Source organism: Eretmochelys imbricata, chromosome 1 (assembly GCF_965152235.1).
Source record: "Eretmochelys imbricata isolate rEreImb1 chromosome 1, rEreImb1.hap1, whole genome shotgun sequence".
In the NCBI taxonomy this organism is placed as follows: domain Eukaryota; kingdom Metazoa; phylum Chordata; order Testudines; family Cheloniidae; genus Eretmochelys; species Eretmochelys imbricata.
The window spans coordinates 266,991,929-267,008,563 of record NC_135572.1 but is presented as its reverse complement, the minus strand read 5'-3'; the positions used below and the strand labels follow the sequence as shown (position 1 = coordinate 267,008,563).

The following is a 16,635-nucleotide window of genomic DNA, read 5'->3' as shown; positions in this document are numbered from 1 at the left end:
AGTTCTAGCGGTGGTCATGCCTACTGCTCGGAACCAGGACCCAGAGCCAGGGAGCAGGAACAAGACACAGATGCAGGGTCAGGGGTCAGAGCCAGAACAAAAAGTCAAGTCAAGGACTGTAGCCAGATGTGGGGCATAGAAGCAGGGATCTGGAACAAAGCAAGAAGGCTGGAAGAAGGCAGGGTTCAATGTAGCAGCCAGTCAGGAATTCAAGTTGCTCAGACAACTTCCTGTGCCTCCTTCTGGCTTAAATAGTAACTCTGAGTGAGTCAGAGAGACCTGACATCTCCTCCAATCAGGAGCTTTGTGGGTGGTGCCTCTGGTGAGCTTGGGTCCACCAGCCCACACTCCCTGTTGGTATCAGTGAGCTGCTGGGTAGTGAAAGCAGTCTGGGAACTACCTGGGCACCTGCTGACCTGGGTTTGAGACCCATGATCCCTCATAGATCTCAGACAAATTAATGGGACAGTTGATATGGGATTCAATTAATAAAGAATTAAAGGAGGGTAATATAATTAATGCCAGTCAACATGGGCTTACGGAAAATAGATCTTATTAAATTAACTTCATATTATTGCAGGTTTTATTGATAAAGACTATACTAGTATTGATATAACTAGAACACCACAAAATCAACACGGCACAGATTATATGGATTCAAAATTGGCTAACTGATGAGTCTCAAAATGTAACTGTAAATAGGGAATTATCATCAAGCAGGTGTGTTACTTAGCGTGACCAGACAGCAAGTGTGAAAAATCGGGACAGGGGCTGGGGGGTAATAGGCACCTATATAAGACAAAGCCCCAAATATCGGGACTGTCCCTATAAAACCAGGACATCTGGTGACCCTAGTGTTCTTAGGGGTCCCACATTAGTTCTTGGTCCTACACTATTTAATATTTGTATCAGTGACTTGGAAAAAAAATAAAATCATTACTGATAAAATTTGCAGGTGACACAATGGTAGAGGAAATGGTAAATAATGAAGAGGTCTGATCACTGATACAGAGCAATCTGGAGCAAACAATATACATTTCAATGCAGTCAAATGTAAGCTCAGACATCTAGGAAAAAAGATGTAGGCCATACTTACAGGATGTGGGACTCTATTCCGGTAAGCAGTGACTCTGAAAAAGACAGGCGGGTCATGGTGGATAATCAGCTGAACATAAATTTCCTAGCGTGACCCTATGCTAATGTGATCCTTAGATGCATTGACAAGAATATTAAATAAAAGTAGAGAAGTTCTCTGACCTCTGCATTAAGCACTGAAGCATCTGCTACTGGAATATTGTGTCCAGTTCTGGTGCTCACACTTCAAGAAGACTCTTGTGTGACGCTATATGGAATATGGGTGACACTTTATGATATTGTTCATACCAATATTATAAAATTGCAATGAATCATGCCAGATATGCCGTGTGAGGTATCTGAAAAAATGTTATAATTTGCCAAGTATGATTATCTTGTTCATACGTTTGTATCACCTTTGTATTATGAGTTATAGATATGTAGGGTATATCTGTATTTCCAGACTTGATCTGCATTTCTGGGTGACACCCCCAGACAGAATGGCACCAGCACTAGGCCTGCTTGATGGCCCATCAAGGGACATCAGCTGTACAATGAACCCACTGAAAGGAGCCAAGACTACACCTTATGACTCAGCAAGGCATGCAGGGTCATGCCTATGAAGAGAACTCTAAGGCCTTTCAATGACATGTGCTATGAGTTTGTTGTGTTTGAAACAAAGGAAGTACCAGACACATGGCAAAAAGACTATAAAGGGCAGCTGCATCATCTCCATTTTGTCATCAATCCTGCTTCTTGTCTTCAATCCTGCTTCTTACCTCTGGAATAACTTTTCTACAAACTGAAGCTCTGAACAAAGAACTGAATGATCCATCCAAGCTGTGGATATGTTCCAGAGGGACTTTCAAGCCAGCAAACTCACCAATACTGCTAAGAACCTGATACATGGCCTTTGAAGTCTTTGTATGTATGTGACTGCTTTACCATTTAACATCTCTCTTCTTGTTCTTTCGTTTTTCTTTATAATAAACCTTTAGTTTTAGACACTAAAGGATTGGCTGGCAGCGTGGTATTTTGGGTAAGATCCAAACTTATACTTACCTGATAATGTGGCTGACCTTTTGGGGTCAGAAGAACATTTTGTATATGTGAGCAGAGTTTTTCAAATAACTGCTCACTGTACTGGACCTATGTACTGACTGGGAACCAGAGAACTGGAATACAATAAAGGGGGCTGTGTGATTTATTTTTTGCTTCTTGATAACCAGTGTGGGGGATCAGAAGCACAGTTTTTGACTGGTTGGGGAGTTTAACTTCACCATTACCCACCAGCCTTGGGAATACATGCTCTCCCTTTTGCAGCCTGCTCTGACCTTGGCATTTCCAATGAGGGCTGCCCCAGGCACCTCGAGTCACATCTTGAAAAATTGGAGAGGGTTCAGAGAAGAGCCACAGGAATGATTAAAGAATTAGAAAACATGCCTTATAATAAGAGACTCAAGGAGCTCAAACTATTTAGCTTATCAAAGAGAAACTTAAGGGTGATTTGATCACAGTCTGTAAGTACCTCCATGGTGAACAGGAATTTGATAATAGAGAGTTCTTTAATCTAGAAGACAAAAGTATAGCAAGATCCAATGGCTGGAAGCTGAATCTAGACAATTTCAGTCCAGAACTGGAGCACAAATTTTTAACAGAGACAGTAACTAACCACTGGAACTATTTGCCAAGGATAGTAGTGGATTCTCCATCACTGGAAATGTTTAAATCAAGATTGGATGTTTTTCTGAAAAGCATGCTTTAGTTCAGTGACAGCTATCGGACTTGGATCCGGAACACATTCAGGGAAGTCCTAAGGCCTTTGTTACACAAGAGGTCAGACTAGATGATCACAACAGTCTCCTCTGGCCTTATGTAAACTATGAACATCAACCCTTTCCCCTCAACCTACACACACACGTATGCGCATGTAAGGACAGGTCACATGAATATCCCAAACTGGACTTGAAGTGGGCCCCACAAAGCAGGTCAGAGATAAAGTTAACATCCCAACAAGGTCAGGTAATAATGGCATCTAGGATCAGGACAGGTAGAGTAAACACCCCTCCCTAAATAGGAGGTGATCCCCCCACAGTTCCAGGAGGGTGGCACGATTATATAACACCTCAGCTAACTGGCAACCCTCAGAGCAGGACATTCAGAGTGTATTCCTCATCCTGAATAGGCAGTGACCCCCTCCGACCTCAAGCACATGCGCACACACACACACACACACACACAAATTGATTTGGACAAGGAAAGTGAATACATCACTATTTCCAGGCATTCAGCTGCCAGATCAGGACAGAGAGAGTGAATATTCCATCCCAAAAATTGGTGGCCTAGGTCTGGAGACATTGACCTACGTTCTCCAGAGTGATCAGTGATTTTGGGTGCCCAAACTTGAGACCCTAAAAGGGGCCTGGTTTTCCAGGTCCCATTAAGTTGTCTCAACTTGAGCACCAACAAAATCCAGCATGCAAAATCACTAGACATTTTTGGGAAATGCAGGCCATAAATCACAGGAGATAACATCTAAAGCAAAAGGTGGAGAGGAAGGCATCCCACCAGGATAGTTGGTGACAACTGCAGCCCACATTAGACATCTGGGTACCTGGAGACTACTGTCATCCAGTGACTAGTTGAGGGCTGGAATATCCATAAGCTAGACTGCAGCCTCATCGCTCATGTGCACGCAGGCATATGTGTTCTTTAACCCTGCAACAGCTGTCTTCGTTTTGGGAGCTTGCAGATTTCTTAAAAGGAATAATAAAGGAGGAAAATATTGACTTAGTCAAGGCTGGTTTTGAGGGTTTTTTTTTTTTTTAGTTTTGTTTTGTTTTTTCTAATCCACTCCAAAAACTAGGGAGGGAAGGGGGAGAAAGTTCTGGTGATGTCAGCTTCCATTGCCATGGAAACTGAACATTTTTAGTGACAACAAAGTCTTCTTCCTCAAGCGGCTAGATTGTGTGGGGAGCGAGGGAGAGCAGGGCAGGGGGCGGACAAGGGAGTTCAGTTAACTAAAACTATAGCTTCTGGCTTTCTAAAGGTAGTGAAAAGAGAGCGAGAGAAAAAACGACCAAAAGAATAAATGACTTTAACAAATGAACAAGTGAACAAAGTTTATGCAACCCAAACACTGTTTGGGGTGATTGTCAGCAAATGACTGTTCTTTTTGTTTTTGCCACATTTTTGGGTAAAGGATACTATTGTCACAAATAGTCAGAGGGAGGTAATTTGAACCATACAGAATGCCCAATACGATAGTCTCCCCTGCTGTCTGTTGTTCCTCTGCTTTTTCTGGCCACAGGGTGATCTTTTAATCCTGGCCTCTCAGTCTGGTGGACTGGGTGGGCGTTTGTTTTGGGGCAGGCAAGTTGTTGTTTTTCCCTTGATTTGAGGAGAGGAGCCTGATTGTGCCTAGTTCTATCATCTCCCCCAGTACCACATTTTCCTTATTTGAGCCAAATTTGGCCCGCAGTACAGGGCAGGGGAGAGGAATGACTTGATTCTGATTTAGGAAGTAGTTAAATCAGATAGGAGACATGAGGACCCAGTGTCAAGGATTTCCATGGGACTTCCAGGCGAACAGAGGTTCCTAAACGAGTCAGTTCTAGTCAGAGATGAGCCAGTGAGGAGGGGTTGGGATTTTGGACAGGTTTATGAGAGGATTTGGGTTTGAGGCTGAATCAGAACTGGAGTTCTGGGGTTGGGTTTGTGGCTGAATAAAAGCTTGCATTCAGATTTTGATGGCAAACATTAGTTTGATCACACCCCAATTGAATAAGCAATATTAATGGATTTCAAATAATAAAACAAAACAACTAGTTCCTACATAGCACTAATGGCTCTCTTTCTCTCTCTGACAGATAACATAATATATACATTATAAAATAGCTTATATATAGATCCCTGCACAGATACAAAATTGATATCCGTGGATGCGGATATAGAGTGGGTATCCATGGAGCTGCAGGGCCCTACCAGGAACCACAGTGGCAAAAGCTGTAGCATGTCAGGCCATCGCTTGCAGGAGCCAGCGCCCAGCCTGGGCAGCTCCTCCAGAGTGGCTGTACCGCGTCCAGCTCTGCCCACTGCGGCAGCACAAGGCTCACCGGCAGCTGTCCCTGGTCACATTCGTGTGTGCAAGCGGCTCGCACGCTCCTGGACAAGAGACGCACATGCAGCGGTGCTGGAACAATTTGTTAGTCTCTAAGGTGCCACAAGTACTCCTTTTCTTTGAACCGAACTGTAAACCCTGGTTATAATGAAAACCACTTCAAGCCAGGGGGTGCGGCAGCACCCCAGGCACCCCTAGTTCCAGCACCTATGCGCACACCACTGCATAGAAGACACTCCTGTCCCGGAGCATGCAAGCCACTTGCATACCTTAATGTGACCAGGGACAGCTGATGGTGAGCCTAGTGCCACCCCAGTGGGCAGGGCTGGGGGCAGTACACCCACGTGGGATGAGCTGCCCAGGCTGGGCGCTGGCTCCTGCGAGTGACGGCCCAACACGCTGCTGCTTTCGCTGCTGTGGTTCCTGGTAGAGCCCTGCAGCTCCACGGATATCTGCTTTATATCCATGGATATAAATTTTGTATCCACACAGGGCTCTACTTATATACGTAAATGGGAGAAATCTCTCTCATGGGAGAAGTCTTGTGAGACCAGACAGTCTCAAGAGATTTCCACCATCATCGATATCTTATGAGGACAGTTGCACCAGAACCAGAAAACAAGCCCCTTCCAGTTCTCAATCTGAAATGAAACCATAACCAGACATGTCGGATTTGTATCCAGGACTTGATTTGAAATCTCCCATGATATCAGAAGGGCATAGGCAGCATGTGACTCTTTCTTTTGGGGAGGCTACTCTCAACAGTGCTGGAAGCTCCCTAGAAGTCGGGGGCCACCAGCGCCCAGGCGGTGGCCACACCCCTCCCCCAGGGCTCCCCCCACACTCTGCCCTTCCCCTAGGCCTTGCCACCGCTCCGCTTCTTTCCCCGAGATCCAGCTCTCATTCGCTCCTCTCTGCCTCCTCTCCCCCATCTTTTGCCCTTAAGGCAAGAAAAAAAGGGGGAGGGCATAACCCTCCCACTTTTAAAAGTGAGGGCGCCAAGGCCAGGGGCACTGGAATACGGGGTGCGGGGTGGGGGGCCATGGCCCCATCACATACAAAGGATTTCCTGCCTTAAGGGCAGGCCCCTGGGGAGGAGGGGAGGCAGAGCCATGGTCTAGGCACCAGTGGCCCCACCATTTCTAGGGAGCTTCCGGCACTCCTGCTCTCAGGGCACAAAGGCGGTGGGCTGGTGCGCCTCAAAAGGAAGATGACCTGCATCTGGCGTTTGCTCCCCGCATGGCCAGCCTGTTTTATTTTGGGGAGTCTTAGCCTCCCCACGCCTCCTCTATGCGCTGCCCATGCAGAAGGGGTTCAAATTTGAGGTTCTAGTCTAGCATCTCCGGTGCTGGAGTTGGACATGGAAAGGTGAATGGCATTCCCTAATGGGATATGCGCTTAGTGTCAGGCCAGGAGAAGCCATCCATTTCCCATCCTCCTCATTCCACATCAATGAACTGGATTTCTGTGTCCACCTGGAATGGAGTCTTAATCCCAACCTGAATGACAGCGTGGTTAACATGGTCAGAGAAATACAACCAGCTCCAAGCCACCCCATTTCAAATGCACTTATTGTCCTTTTCAATTCAGAAATCTGAGCTATTATACCCCTCCTTTAACATCACTTCTCACGCCACTACACCACCCCCTCCATACGCTCAGCTGCACCTCATCTTACAGAGGTTCAGAACCAGTACGCTGGGATGTAGAATGCAGCATGATTCAGTTGTTTTAATTTATTTTCATTGACTAGCTACTGCTCACCACAATGTGGGGTCAGTATAATTAAAGACCCTAGCTACTGAAACACCAGGCTCAGGGATTGTAAGAGTGGAAGTCTCTTCCCATCTCGCCCATGTTGCTTTAGGGGTTGAAAAACAGGATCTTTCATTTTCTTCCATTCTCTTTTAGGTACAGGCCGATTTCACCGCTGGGCACCTAACTTCATCTCCCAGACAACAAATTAAATGAGTTTGAAGGTCTCAGTTTAGTGCATCAGAAAACAATTGTCCTCACACCCAAAGGGAAACATCTTTCAAGCCTTGTTGCAGACAGGTGTATTAAAAACAAAGGTAAAAGATGGCCCTATTATTCACCCTGGGGAACAGTTGTGAGAGGTAAGCTTGAATGGCTCTGCCAGCTCAACCAGTGATACACTGAGTTCTAGATGACAATGGAAGCTGGCTGTTTCCTGCAGGGAGGAAAAGGGCGGTTGGACTAGCTCTAGAAAGGAGCTGTTTATGTTTTGTTTTGCTGTAAAAAACCCAAGCCATATTTTCTTCTTTAAACAACAAAATTTCTGCCATGGGGCAAGTTGATTAAAAACAAGCAACTCTTGTAAAGCTGCACTCGCCAGTGCAAGGAGTGAAATGTCACCACACATTCAAGGGGCAATCCTTGTGGGCTTTTGGCTGTGCACACACAGAAGCTTGGGAAGTGGAAATCAGAGCTTCACCATAGCAACTTTGTTGTTAAAAATGCTCAAATGTCAACTTGTCCCTCAGGTGCTGTGGGGTGGACTCATGTGATGCAAAGGCAGAAACCCACAGTTTCTAAAAGGATGTTTTTAACCGGAAAGCTGAGCTAATGGGAGCAGAGCTGTTGCACTGACTTGGGCCAAGGCGACACCTCATTGGACCAATTACATTAAAAAAGGTTGCTGGGTTTCAGAGCCAGAGCTTCAGCTGACGTAAAGCAGCTTAGGTCCCCTGCACTGAAGAAGTTACACCCATTCATATGAGGGGAAGGTCTGGCTTTCAGTGTCTGCTTGTTTCTCCCCAATCCCGCTGAACTGAGCACATGTGTGATTCCAGTTTCTCAGGGATGATGCCCACAAAGCAACACAGCCACAAAAACACTGTGGGCGGGTTTTGCTCTCAGTTACAGCAGGGCAAATCAAGAGTAGCAATGTTGACTTCACAGGAATTGCTCTGGCCTTTCACTAAAGTAAATGGGAGCTGAATCTGTTTCTGTGCGTAAAAACCCCGAGAACCTTCTATTCTCTTCTGGCATTTGCCACAAGACTGAGATGGGTACCATGTCCCAACTGCATGCAACACTCCAGCACTCCAACACTGTGAAAACCCAGAAAACAGTTAACCTACCCAGCCATCACAATGAAGAAATCCAGGCGGTTCCAGGTGTCTCCAAGGTAACACTTCTTGCCAAAGATACCAAGGGCCACCATCTTCAGCACCATCTCCATGGCAAAGAAGATGAAGATGAAATCATCAAATACCTGAAGGAGCCACAGGGAAAAAGGAGGCTAAATTTAACAAGTGCTTGCTGCCCTTTTGGTCTACAGTTCAAAGTGTTTAAATGAATATAAATTTCAGCGTGCACAAAAATGAGTGACTGACAGTTCTGGACAGTGGAGATGCCGGGCAAGTTTCCTCGGAACATGGCTGGGTGAATAGGAATGCATAGAGGTATAAGTGAACTCTCTATATTCTTGTGCCCTCAACTACATTCAATCTATCTCTCTTGCTCTCTGGCAAACTCTTGTAATTTTTTTAAAGCAAGCTAGTTTGTTGCTATGGGATCCTTGCTGAGAGAAATTTGAGGCTCCACTACATCATGTTTGCTGGGGCCCTGCCCCTTCATTTTATTTAAACAGACTTTACAGATGTTTGGGAGGGGGGCCCTGAACTCAGGGCCCCAGTGCAATTGTCCCTGATTTCCCCCCTTCCCACAATCAGCCCTGCTCCTTGCCACCCTTTTTCAGAAAAAGCTGAGTGCAGATGGAAGGGAAACATCAGCCATAACAATTAGAACACTGTCCAGAGCCTCAGCCAATGGTGCACCTGCTCCCATTAAGGGTCAGGAGACTGCTTACCTGCAAGATCTTGCACCGGTCATTGAGACAGTCCATATCATCACAAGGCTGGTACATCCCCAGGGTAACACAGTTCAGCAGAATCACCATCATGCTGACACACTCGAACCAAGTGCAAAGGAGAATAAAGAGTCAAGGAAAACTCAGCTATGGTCAACTGACCTAAAACTTGGGATGACAAAATAGACACCTTTAAAGAAAACAAAATCCCAGGTGATATAATAACCAAATCATCGATCCCTATATTTTCTGTCTCCATCCTTTACCCTCCTTCTCCCATTCCATTCCAGGAAAAAAAACAAGTTGAAACTCATTTTGGGGACAGATTCAAGTAACTCAAAGCATTGTGGGCAAATTAACATCCATTGTTAAACACAGACACACACCAACTTCCTGTTTCAGTGGTTTGCTGAATTGCTACAAATTAAGTGTGATAGAAACAGATTTCCCATCATGCCCTCCACTCAAAAGCTGCAAAGGCCTTCAGCATATGAGGACAGGGTTCATTCAACATAATGGAGTGGAACCTAGAAGTAAGAGTCTCTCCTGGGGAGAATACAACTTAAGGTTTGAAAGCCTAGAAATCATTTTCTCTCCTTGTAAGAACCTAGAAACATGGAACTGCCATAATGGAACAGATCAATGGTCTATCTAATCTGTTATTCTGCCTCCAACAGTGATCAATGTTGGATAAAACTTCCATGATGTGCCTAATTGTGCTATACTATCACCACAGGGGAAAACTGTGTTCCTGACCCCAGCTGGTGACCAGTTTATGCCCAGAAGCATGAGGATTGATAGTCCTTGTAATTGTTTTCTTAGCTATATTGGTGTCCCTGCAGATGCTACACTTATTCATAAAAAATGTTGAATCCTTTGTTTAAACTAAAATATCTGCTTCGATAATAGCCAGCAGCATTGAGTTACTCTGGCTAATTATACTTTACATTAAAAAGTGTTTCCTTCTATTTGTTTTTAATGAATTGTCTTTTAATTTTATCAAGTACTGCTCCATTTCTACATTAGGGGGCAGCGTAAACAGGAGTGCTTGAATGACCTTCTCTATACCCTTCAGAATTATATACCTCTCTCCTCTTATTCTTCTCCCTTCCCAACTAAACAGACTTGGGGCCTGGATTTCACTTATACTAACCCCCCTTTACAGTGCTCTAGCAATGTGAAAGGGCCTTAAAGTGGGTGTCAGTCCTTTAAGGGGATGTCTACACAACAAGAAAATCCCACAGCTGGCCTGTGCCAGCCGACTTGGGCTTAAGCTGTGGGGCTGTTTCATCACTGTGTAGACTTATGGGCTCAGGCTGGAATCTGTTCTCTGGGACCTTCCCACCTCACAGAGTCCTAGAGCCTGGGAAATCAAGGGGAATCAGGGCCTCACATGCCCATGGCGGTTCTCTGAAGTCCATCTGGGAGTAACTGGTTAATGGACAATTAGCAGCAGAGCAACTGCTTCCTATAAGGCTCCCTGACACGAAGAAGAAACTGCTGCTAGAGAGGAGAAGCTTGGCTTGTAACTAAAAGGCAACCCTGAGAGAGGGTGTTCCCATGGGGAGGGAACAGCTTCCTGAAAGGCAACCTGAAGGAGTGACAGTTCTCCAGGCTGGAAGGGAGAAGAACACTGTACCCGGCAAGGCAAGGGCATGAGATGGTTTCCAAAAGAGGAGTGCCTAAAGAAGGAACCAGAGTGTGGTCCCACGTGGAGTGGGCAAGAGTTCAGAAGGAACTGGAGACTGTTTACTTACTAGAGTAAGGTTTACTTATGTCATTTTCTGTTATCAATAAATGGGGCTCTGAGGCACTTCTTAAAGGACAAAAGTCTGTTTTGTATTGGTTTGTACCTGAGAGATGGAAAACTGAGCTAAGATGCACTGGCGACACCTTGCTCAGACTCCAGGGGGTGCAAAGACATGGGGCTACAGCGTCAACAGGACCAAAACCTTTTCTTAAGAGCTTAAGAGTCCATTATTAAAGAGCAATCTCGTGCTGTGGTGTCTCTCACTCCTTACATAAGTGAACGCAAAATGGTGGCCTAGACTTCTGTCACGTCTCAAGAAGACTCCAAATCCTGTAGTTTGTTTTGTGGGGTTCTTCCTTGAGTGTCATGTGACAGTGAAGCACATCAAACCTTCACGCTCTGGGACGGAGGACTGTGAATTCCCTTCCTTCTCCTCCACTGCCCTCACCAAAGAACAGGAACAGCGGTCAGCTTCCTTTTGTCATGACATCAGACAAATGCTCAGCAAGGGCACTGGCAGAGCTCTGTGTTAATCATGCTCAAAGGCAGTTCAAAGAACACATTCCTCCTGTGCTCCTTTGTGAGGCCAGCACCAGGTTTAGTAGAAAGTAATGCACACGGGGCCCTATTTAGCTCCCTATTTAGCTTCACGTGGTCCCTTCCCCAGTTTTGCCCCCCATCATTCACTGGCTTCTGCCTTCCCACCCCTCACAGCCATGCCAGGAAGGTCCTTTCTGCTTATTTTGTATGAATAGATTCTTTTAGCACCGAGTTTTAAAACAAACTGCCTGCCTGCCAGGAAAATGTTATGAAGTATGAGAGAGATGAGGAAGAATAAGAACCTATTTTATCAGACCAGCTGCTGTTGGTGGAAGGTATGAGCTCTGTGAAGCTCAAAAGCTTGTCCCTTCCATCAACAGCAGCTGGTCCGATAAAAGAAACTACCTATCCTACCCTGTCTCTCTCATATCCTGGAACCAACACTGCAAACATAGAGTATATGGACACTAATCAAATACACTCACCCTGTCAAATCTGTGAGCATGTGTGTCTTTTATTCTCCTTTTCACTTCTTTAAGAACCCGATCGAATGCCCAGTGAAATCAATGGAAGGATTCCCATTGATTCCAATGGGGTTTGCATCAGTCCTATTCTCTCCCATTTTTCTTTTCCTTTTTGTGCATCATCATCCTACTCTCTTGACCCCCCTTTGCTTTGAAAAGCACCCCCTTTCCTAACTGTGCAACATCTCCTTTCTTTGCCCCTCTCCTACCCGATTCCTCCATCCCTGTTCTCTGTTCCACCCATCCTCTCTTCCTATATTGGCATCTGTCCATTTCCTGGGTTTGTTCTCTCTCCCCCTCCCCTTGTTTCTAGATAGTCTCCACTTCTCTTTCTACTCACCAGCCTGGTGCATGTAGGGTTCCCAGACAGCAAATGTGAAAAATCGGAACAGGGGATGGGGGGGTAATAGGAGCCTATATAAGAAAAAGACCCAAAAAGCGGGACTGTCTTTATAAAATTGGGACATCTGGTCACCCTAGATGCACGGGCTTTGCCTATCTTCACTCACTGTGGAGGTGCTAAGCTGAATCTAAGCCAGAGATGCCTTGTTCTGCATTTTGCCCCCAGTCCACCCTTGCTGCAGACAGAAACAGTTTGTTATTGCTTTGAACTTTGTTGGAAGGTGGGGATGAGGGTTGAAAGGGCTGTTTATCATTCAGCTGCGTCTCCACAGTTTGCTGGTTCTCCCTCCATTTTCATGGCCCTGAAGATAATATGCTCCTGCATACTCAAGGAAATGAGGCCTTCTTTCCCATTTCTCATCTGCTAAACTGTTCTCTACCAGGAACCCATTATGACACGTGTCTGTGTCAAACTGTAGGCTCCATTTTGTTTTGTGAACTCCACTTTGTTTCAAGGGCTCTAGTTTGTACTGTGACCTTCATGTTGTATTTCAACCTCCTTTGTGGATTAGAGGAGTCGTTTTGTAAGAGGGGCTTAACATCTAGTGAAATGTCTTTGTCTGAGAAGCTATGACAGAGCCATCAATGTTGAATGACTCTCCTCTAGGGGAACAATGGATTTTCTATGGGTGGGGCCACTGACTTTGAATGTCTCTCTATACAGAAGATGACAGGGAGAAGGAAGCTGGAGTCCAGAACTCTGCTGCCTGGAGCACATGCATAAAAGGGGAATAGAAACTGTTTTAAAAGAGGGGTTCCTTTCTAAGCACGAGACCAGACACTGATGAATGAAAGAAGACCAAGACCAGGGCAAAATGTCTGCCTGACTATGACCAAACCCAGAGCACACAGGATGGGTGAAATCAGACATGGGGGGGTTGCATTCAAGAATTTGTTTTGAATAGATCTGTAACCCTCTAGTGTGCTTTGTTAGCATGACAATGCTTAAGAAATTCTTTTGCTGAGCTTGTATTCATTGCTTTCCTGCCACATTGTCCCTGAAGGATTTCACTAGAAACCAGAGCACCCACAACCAGGTGGACTCTGGGGTAAACATGTCTAAACAACAAAGGGCTGCGACACCAGTTCTGGGGTATAGGTAACTGGACTGCAGGGTCCCACTGCCCAAGAAGTGTGGTAGACGTGGGGCCTGCACCTGGGCATGTGCTTGAGAGACACAGAGCTAGGAACAGTAATCAGTCACTACCCAGACCCAGGGCAGCTCAGTAGCACACAGGCCCAGGAGCTGGGTCCGTTTACAATAGAGTGGTGCCCATCCAGAAGAGAGGACAGGAATGAGTCATGACATCTATCTCTGACCAGCTGGTCTTGGGTGGTTCATGGGGGCATTTTGGAAGCAAGGGACATTATTTAACTGCATATATAGCATGAGTTTACAGCTGATCTATCCCTGCTCTCTACCTGCTAAGAGATGGAGTGTTTTCTCTGGCATGGGCGTCCCTCTGGATAAGATTGACTAAAAGGTAGATGACTACAGCACTAGAGGCTGGAACTGGGGGCTCTTGTTGCTGGAGTGTCAGCAGTAGCTTCACTAAAGGAATCAAAGGGAAGCCCCCTTTTGCCCCCACCATTTTGGCCAAGCTACTAGGAGCCAAAAGCTTTGCTTTCACCCAGGTCATTCTAATGAGACGGCCCCTATATTGTTTTGACACCCAGTAAATGTTTGTTTGTACTTTTAAACAGAAGACTAGTGCCCTCCACTGGCAACGTGGGTTAATCACTGGTCCCACAATTGGACAGTTACATCTGTATAATGGTGTAAGAAGGCTGGTCCAGTGGTTAGGGTGCTAGCCTGATGCTGTGCAGACTTAGGTGAATTCCCTGCTCTACCCCGGGCTTCCTCCTCTGATCTTGGGTAAATCATTTAGTTTCCCTCTGCCTCAGTTCCCCAGCTGTAAAAGGGGATAATAGCACAGCCTTGCCTCACAGGGGTGTCGTGAGGATAAACACAGAACAGATTATGAGACACTCAAATACTATGTTAATGGGGCCACATAAGTACCTAAGAGAGAAAGATTCCCCAGTTTTGCCAACTATCGTGATTTTACTGTGATCTCACAATATTCGGTGTTTTTCTTAAAGCCTTAGCTCCTGAAGTCATGCATTACATAAGAATCTCAGTTCTCATACATAATAAAAATTTTCTAGCCCTCATGGTTGTGGAGAAAAGCTTAAAAAATATGAACCCTAAAGACCCAAACACCAGAAGGTAAATAGAAATACCCACAGGTGCCAACTTTGTCATTCCTGGGGCATGCTCGACCCCTACTCTGCCCCAGGCCCTGCCGCCACTCCACCCCTTCCCCCAAACCCCAGCCCCTGCCCCTCCTCTTTCTGCCTCCACCCCTTCCCACCCCCTCCCCTGAGCATTCCCTGCCTTTGCTCCTCCCCCTTCCCCCGCACCTCCTGCATGCTGCTAAACAGCTGATCTGCAGTGGGCAGGAGGTGCTGGAGGGAGGGGGAGAAGCTGATTGGGGGGCTGCTGGTGGGTGCTGAGCACCCACTATTTTTTTTCCCATGGGTGCTCCAGCCCTGGAGCACCCACGGAGTCGCTGCCTATGGAAATACCCCACATCTGTTATTTTTAAAAACCACCTGATTTTTGGACACTTGGGGTTGGCCATACTAGATTTCCCCTCCCCTTTTTAGAAACTGGTGCTCTGAAAGTTTGTAGTTGCCATCCAGGTTTCCCTGGTTACATTGTTGAGCATCCTTGTGGTTAAAATGACAGAAAAAAGGCTCCCGCCCTTGTCACTCTGTAGTCTTCCTTTCAGTGAAGGTGGGTCTCCAAAAGACCCATTGTAGCTACAGTTGAGAGAGAGAAAGTCTGATGAGAAAAATGGAGCATCTCCCGCTTGGAATTGGGAGGGGTCACTGTCAACTTGAGTCTATGGAAGGAGGTAATTATAACTACCTGCTGCCTTCAATGTGTCACCACTGTCAGCCACAAGGACTGTCTCCAGTCACCACGGCAACAGCCTAGAACCAAGTTTTTAATCTTCACTTCTGCAATGTCTCCCCCTCCCTCTCTGCTCTCTCCCCTTCTCTTGTGTTTGAGCCTGTAATTAATTTCAGCTGCTGACAAAGCTGGTATTCAAAATCTGCATCATTCAGTCAGAAGTTTCATTTCTAATTAACTTTTCTGAAGTTCAAGTCTTCTAATTACAAGTGAATTTTCCCCCTTTCTCCCCCACCCATTTCTCTTTTTCCCTAGCTGTTCCTCTCCCACCCCCCTCTCTCTCTCTGCTCCAATCCCTCCTCCTCCTGTCATTGCTCTCCTTCTCGTTCTGAGTTCTGGATCCCAAAGGGATGGAGAAGTGACAACACACTTTCACAACAAGGCCTGTCGCCAAAGGTGGGCTTAAGAAATGAAAACAGGAACTCAGACGTTGTCAAAATAGATCAGATCAGCTTTATGTCTAGTCCAGCATCCTCTCTCTGACAGAGGCCAGCAACAGATGCTTCAGAAGAAGGTGCAAGAAAACCTGTAGTGAACAATTCTGTAATAACTTGCCCTCAGGGGAAGTTTCTTCCTAACCACTGTCAGTTAGCAGTTGATTTATGCCCTGAAACTTAAAGGGTTCATATCTCTCATTTAAATTTTTTTGTCCTGTCTCCCATGCCCATGGATTGCTCTCATTAGCCATATAACTGTCTCCTCCTTTCAGAATCCTGTTAAGCTCTTGGCCTCAGCGCTGTCTTGTGGCAATGAGTTCTGTAACAGGATGGCTTGCCCTTTACGGGCTGGGGCCTGAGGGCAACCAACCCCTATTTCTGAAGAAACTACTACAGCCCTACTGTGCCACAGTAGCAGCCTGGATGGAGCCTGATGGAGGGCAGCAGGAAGACTCAAAGATGAAGTGAGCTGTAGCTCATGAAAGCTCATGCTCAGATAAATTGGTTAATCTCTAAGGTGCCACAAGTCCTCCTGTTCTTTTTGCGGATACAGACGAACACAGCTGCTACTCTGAAACAAAGAAAGGGGAATCTCAGCTAGTGAGAAAGGCTCCTACCAGGGAAGTTAAGTAATCAGAGCGAGGAGGCTGAACTCCACCCAGATAAAGCCTCCAAGTGGCTCTGATTAGGACCCAGCTCTGGGAAGAAGGGCTGAGAACTCCCTACTTAAGAGAAAAGAGACATTGAATGGGGTTTGGGGGCATCAAACTCCTACTTGGGAGGAGACCTTTGAACTGGGACCCATCTCTGGGAAGAAGGGCTGGATGCTTCCCTACCTAAGGGGAGAGAGACACTGAACTGGGGCTGGAGCCTGGCGAGCCAGTGTGTCCCCAGAGAACTAAATAAATTGGACCCCCAGAAGGGGAGTGATTTGATTACCTTTGGACTGAGTAAGTTATTCAAGGGCCTTGAA

The 16,635-nt window shown here is 46.1% G+C and overlaps 1 protein-coding gene across 1 annotated transcript in view; it reads right to left on the bottom strand.

The window, feature by feature from the left end:
• Positions 1 to 16,635, bottom strand: part of CACNA1I (calcium voltage-gated channel subunit alpha1 I) — a 239,552-nt gene that overhangs the window by 114,929 nt on the left and 107,988 nt on the right. Inside the window, exons 2-3 of the mRNA XM_077807591.1 lie at positions 9,030 to 9,141; positions 8,299 to 8,432 (exon numbers count right to left, since the gene is read on the bottom strand). Coding sequence (XP_077663717.1) covers positions 8,299 to 8,432; positions 9,030 to 9,141 — 246 coding nt within the window. The remainder of the gene's footprint in view (positions 1 to 8,298; positions 8,433 to 9,029; positions 9,142 to 16,635) is intronic.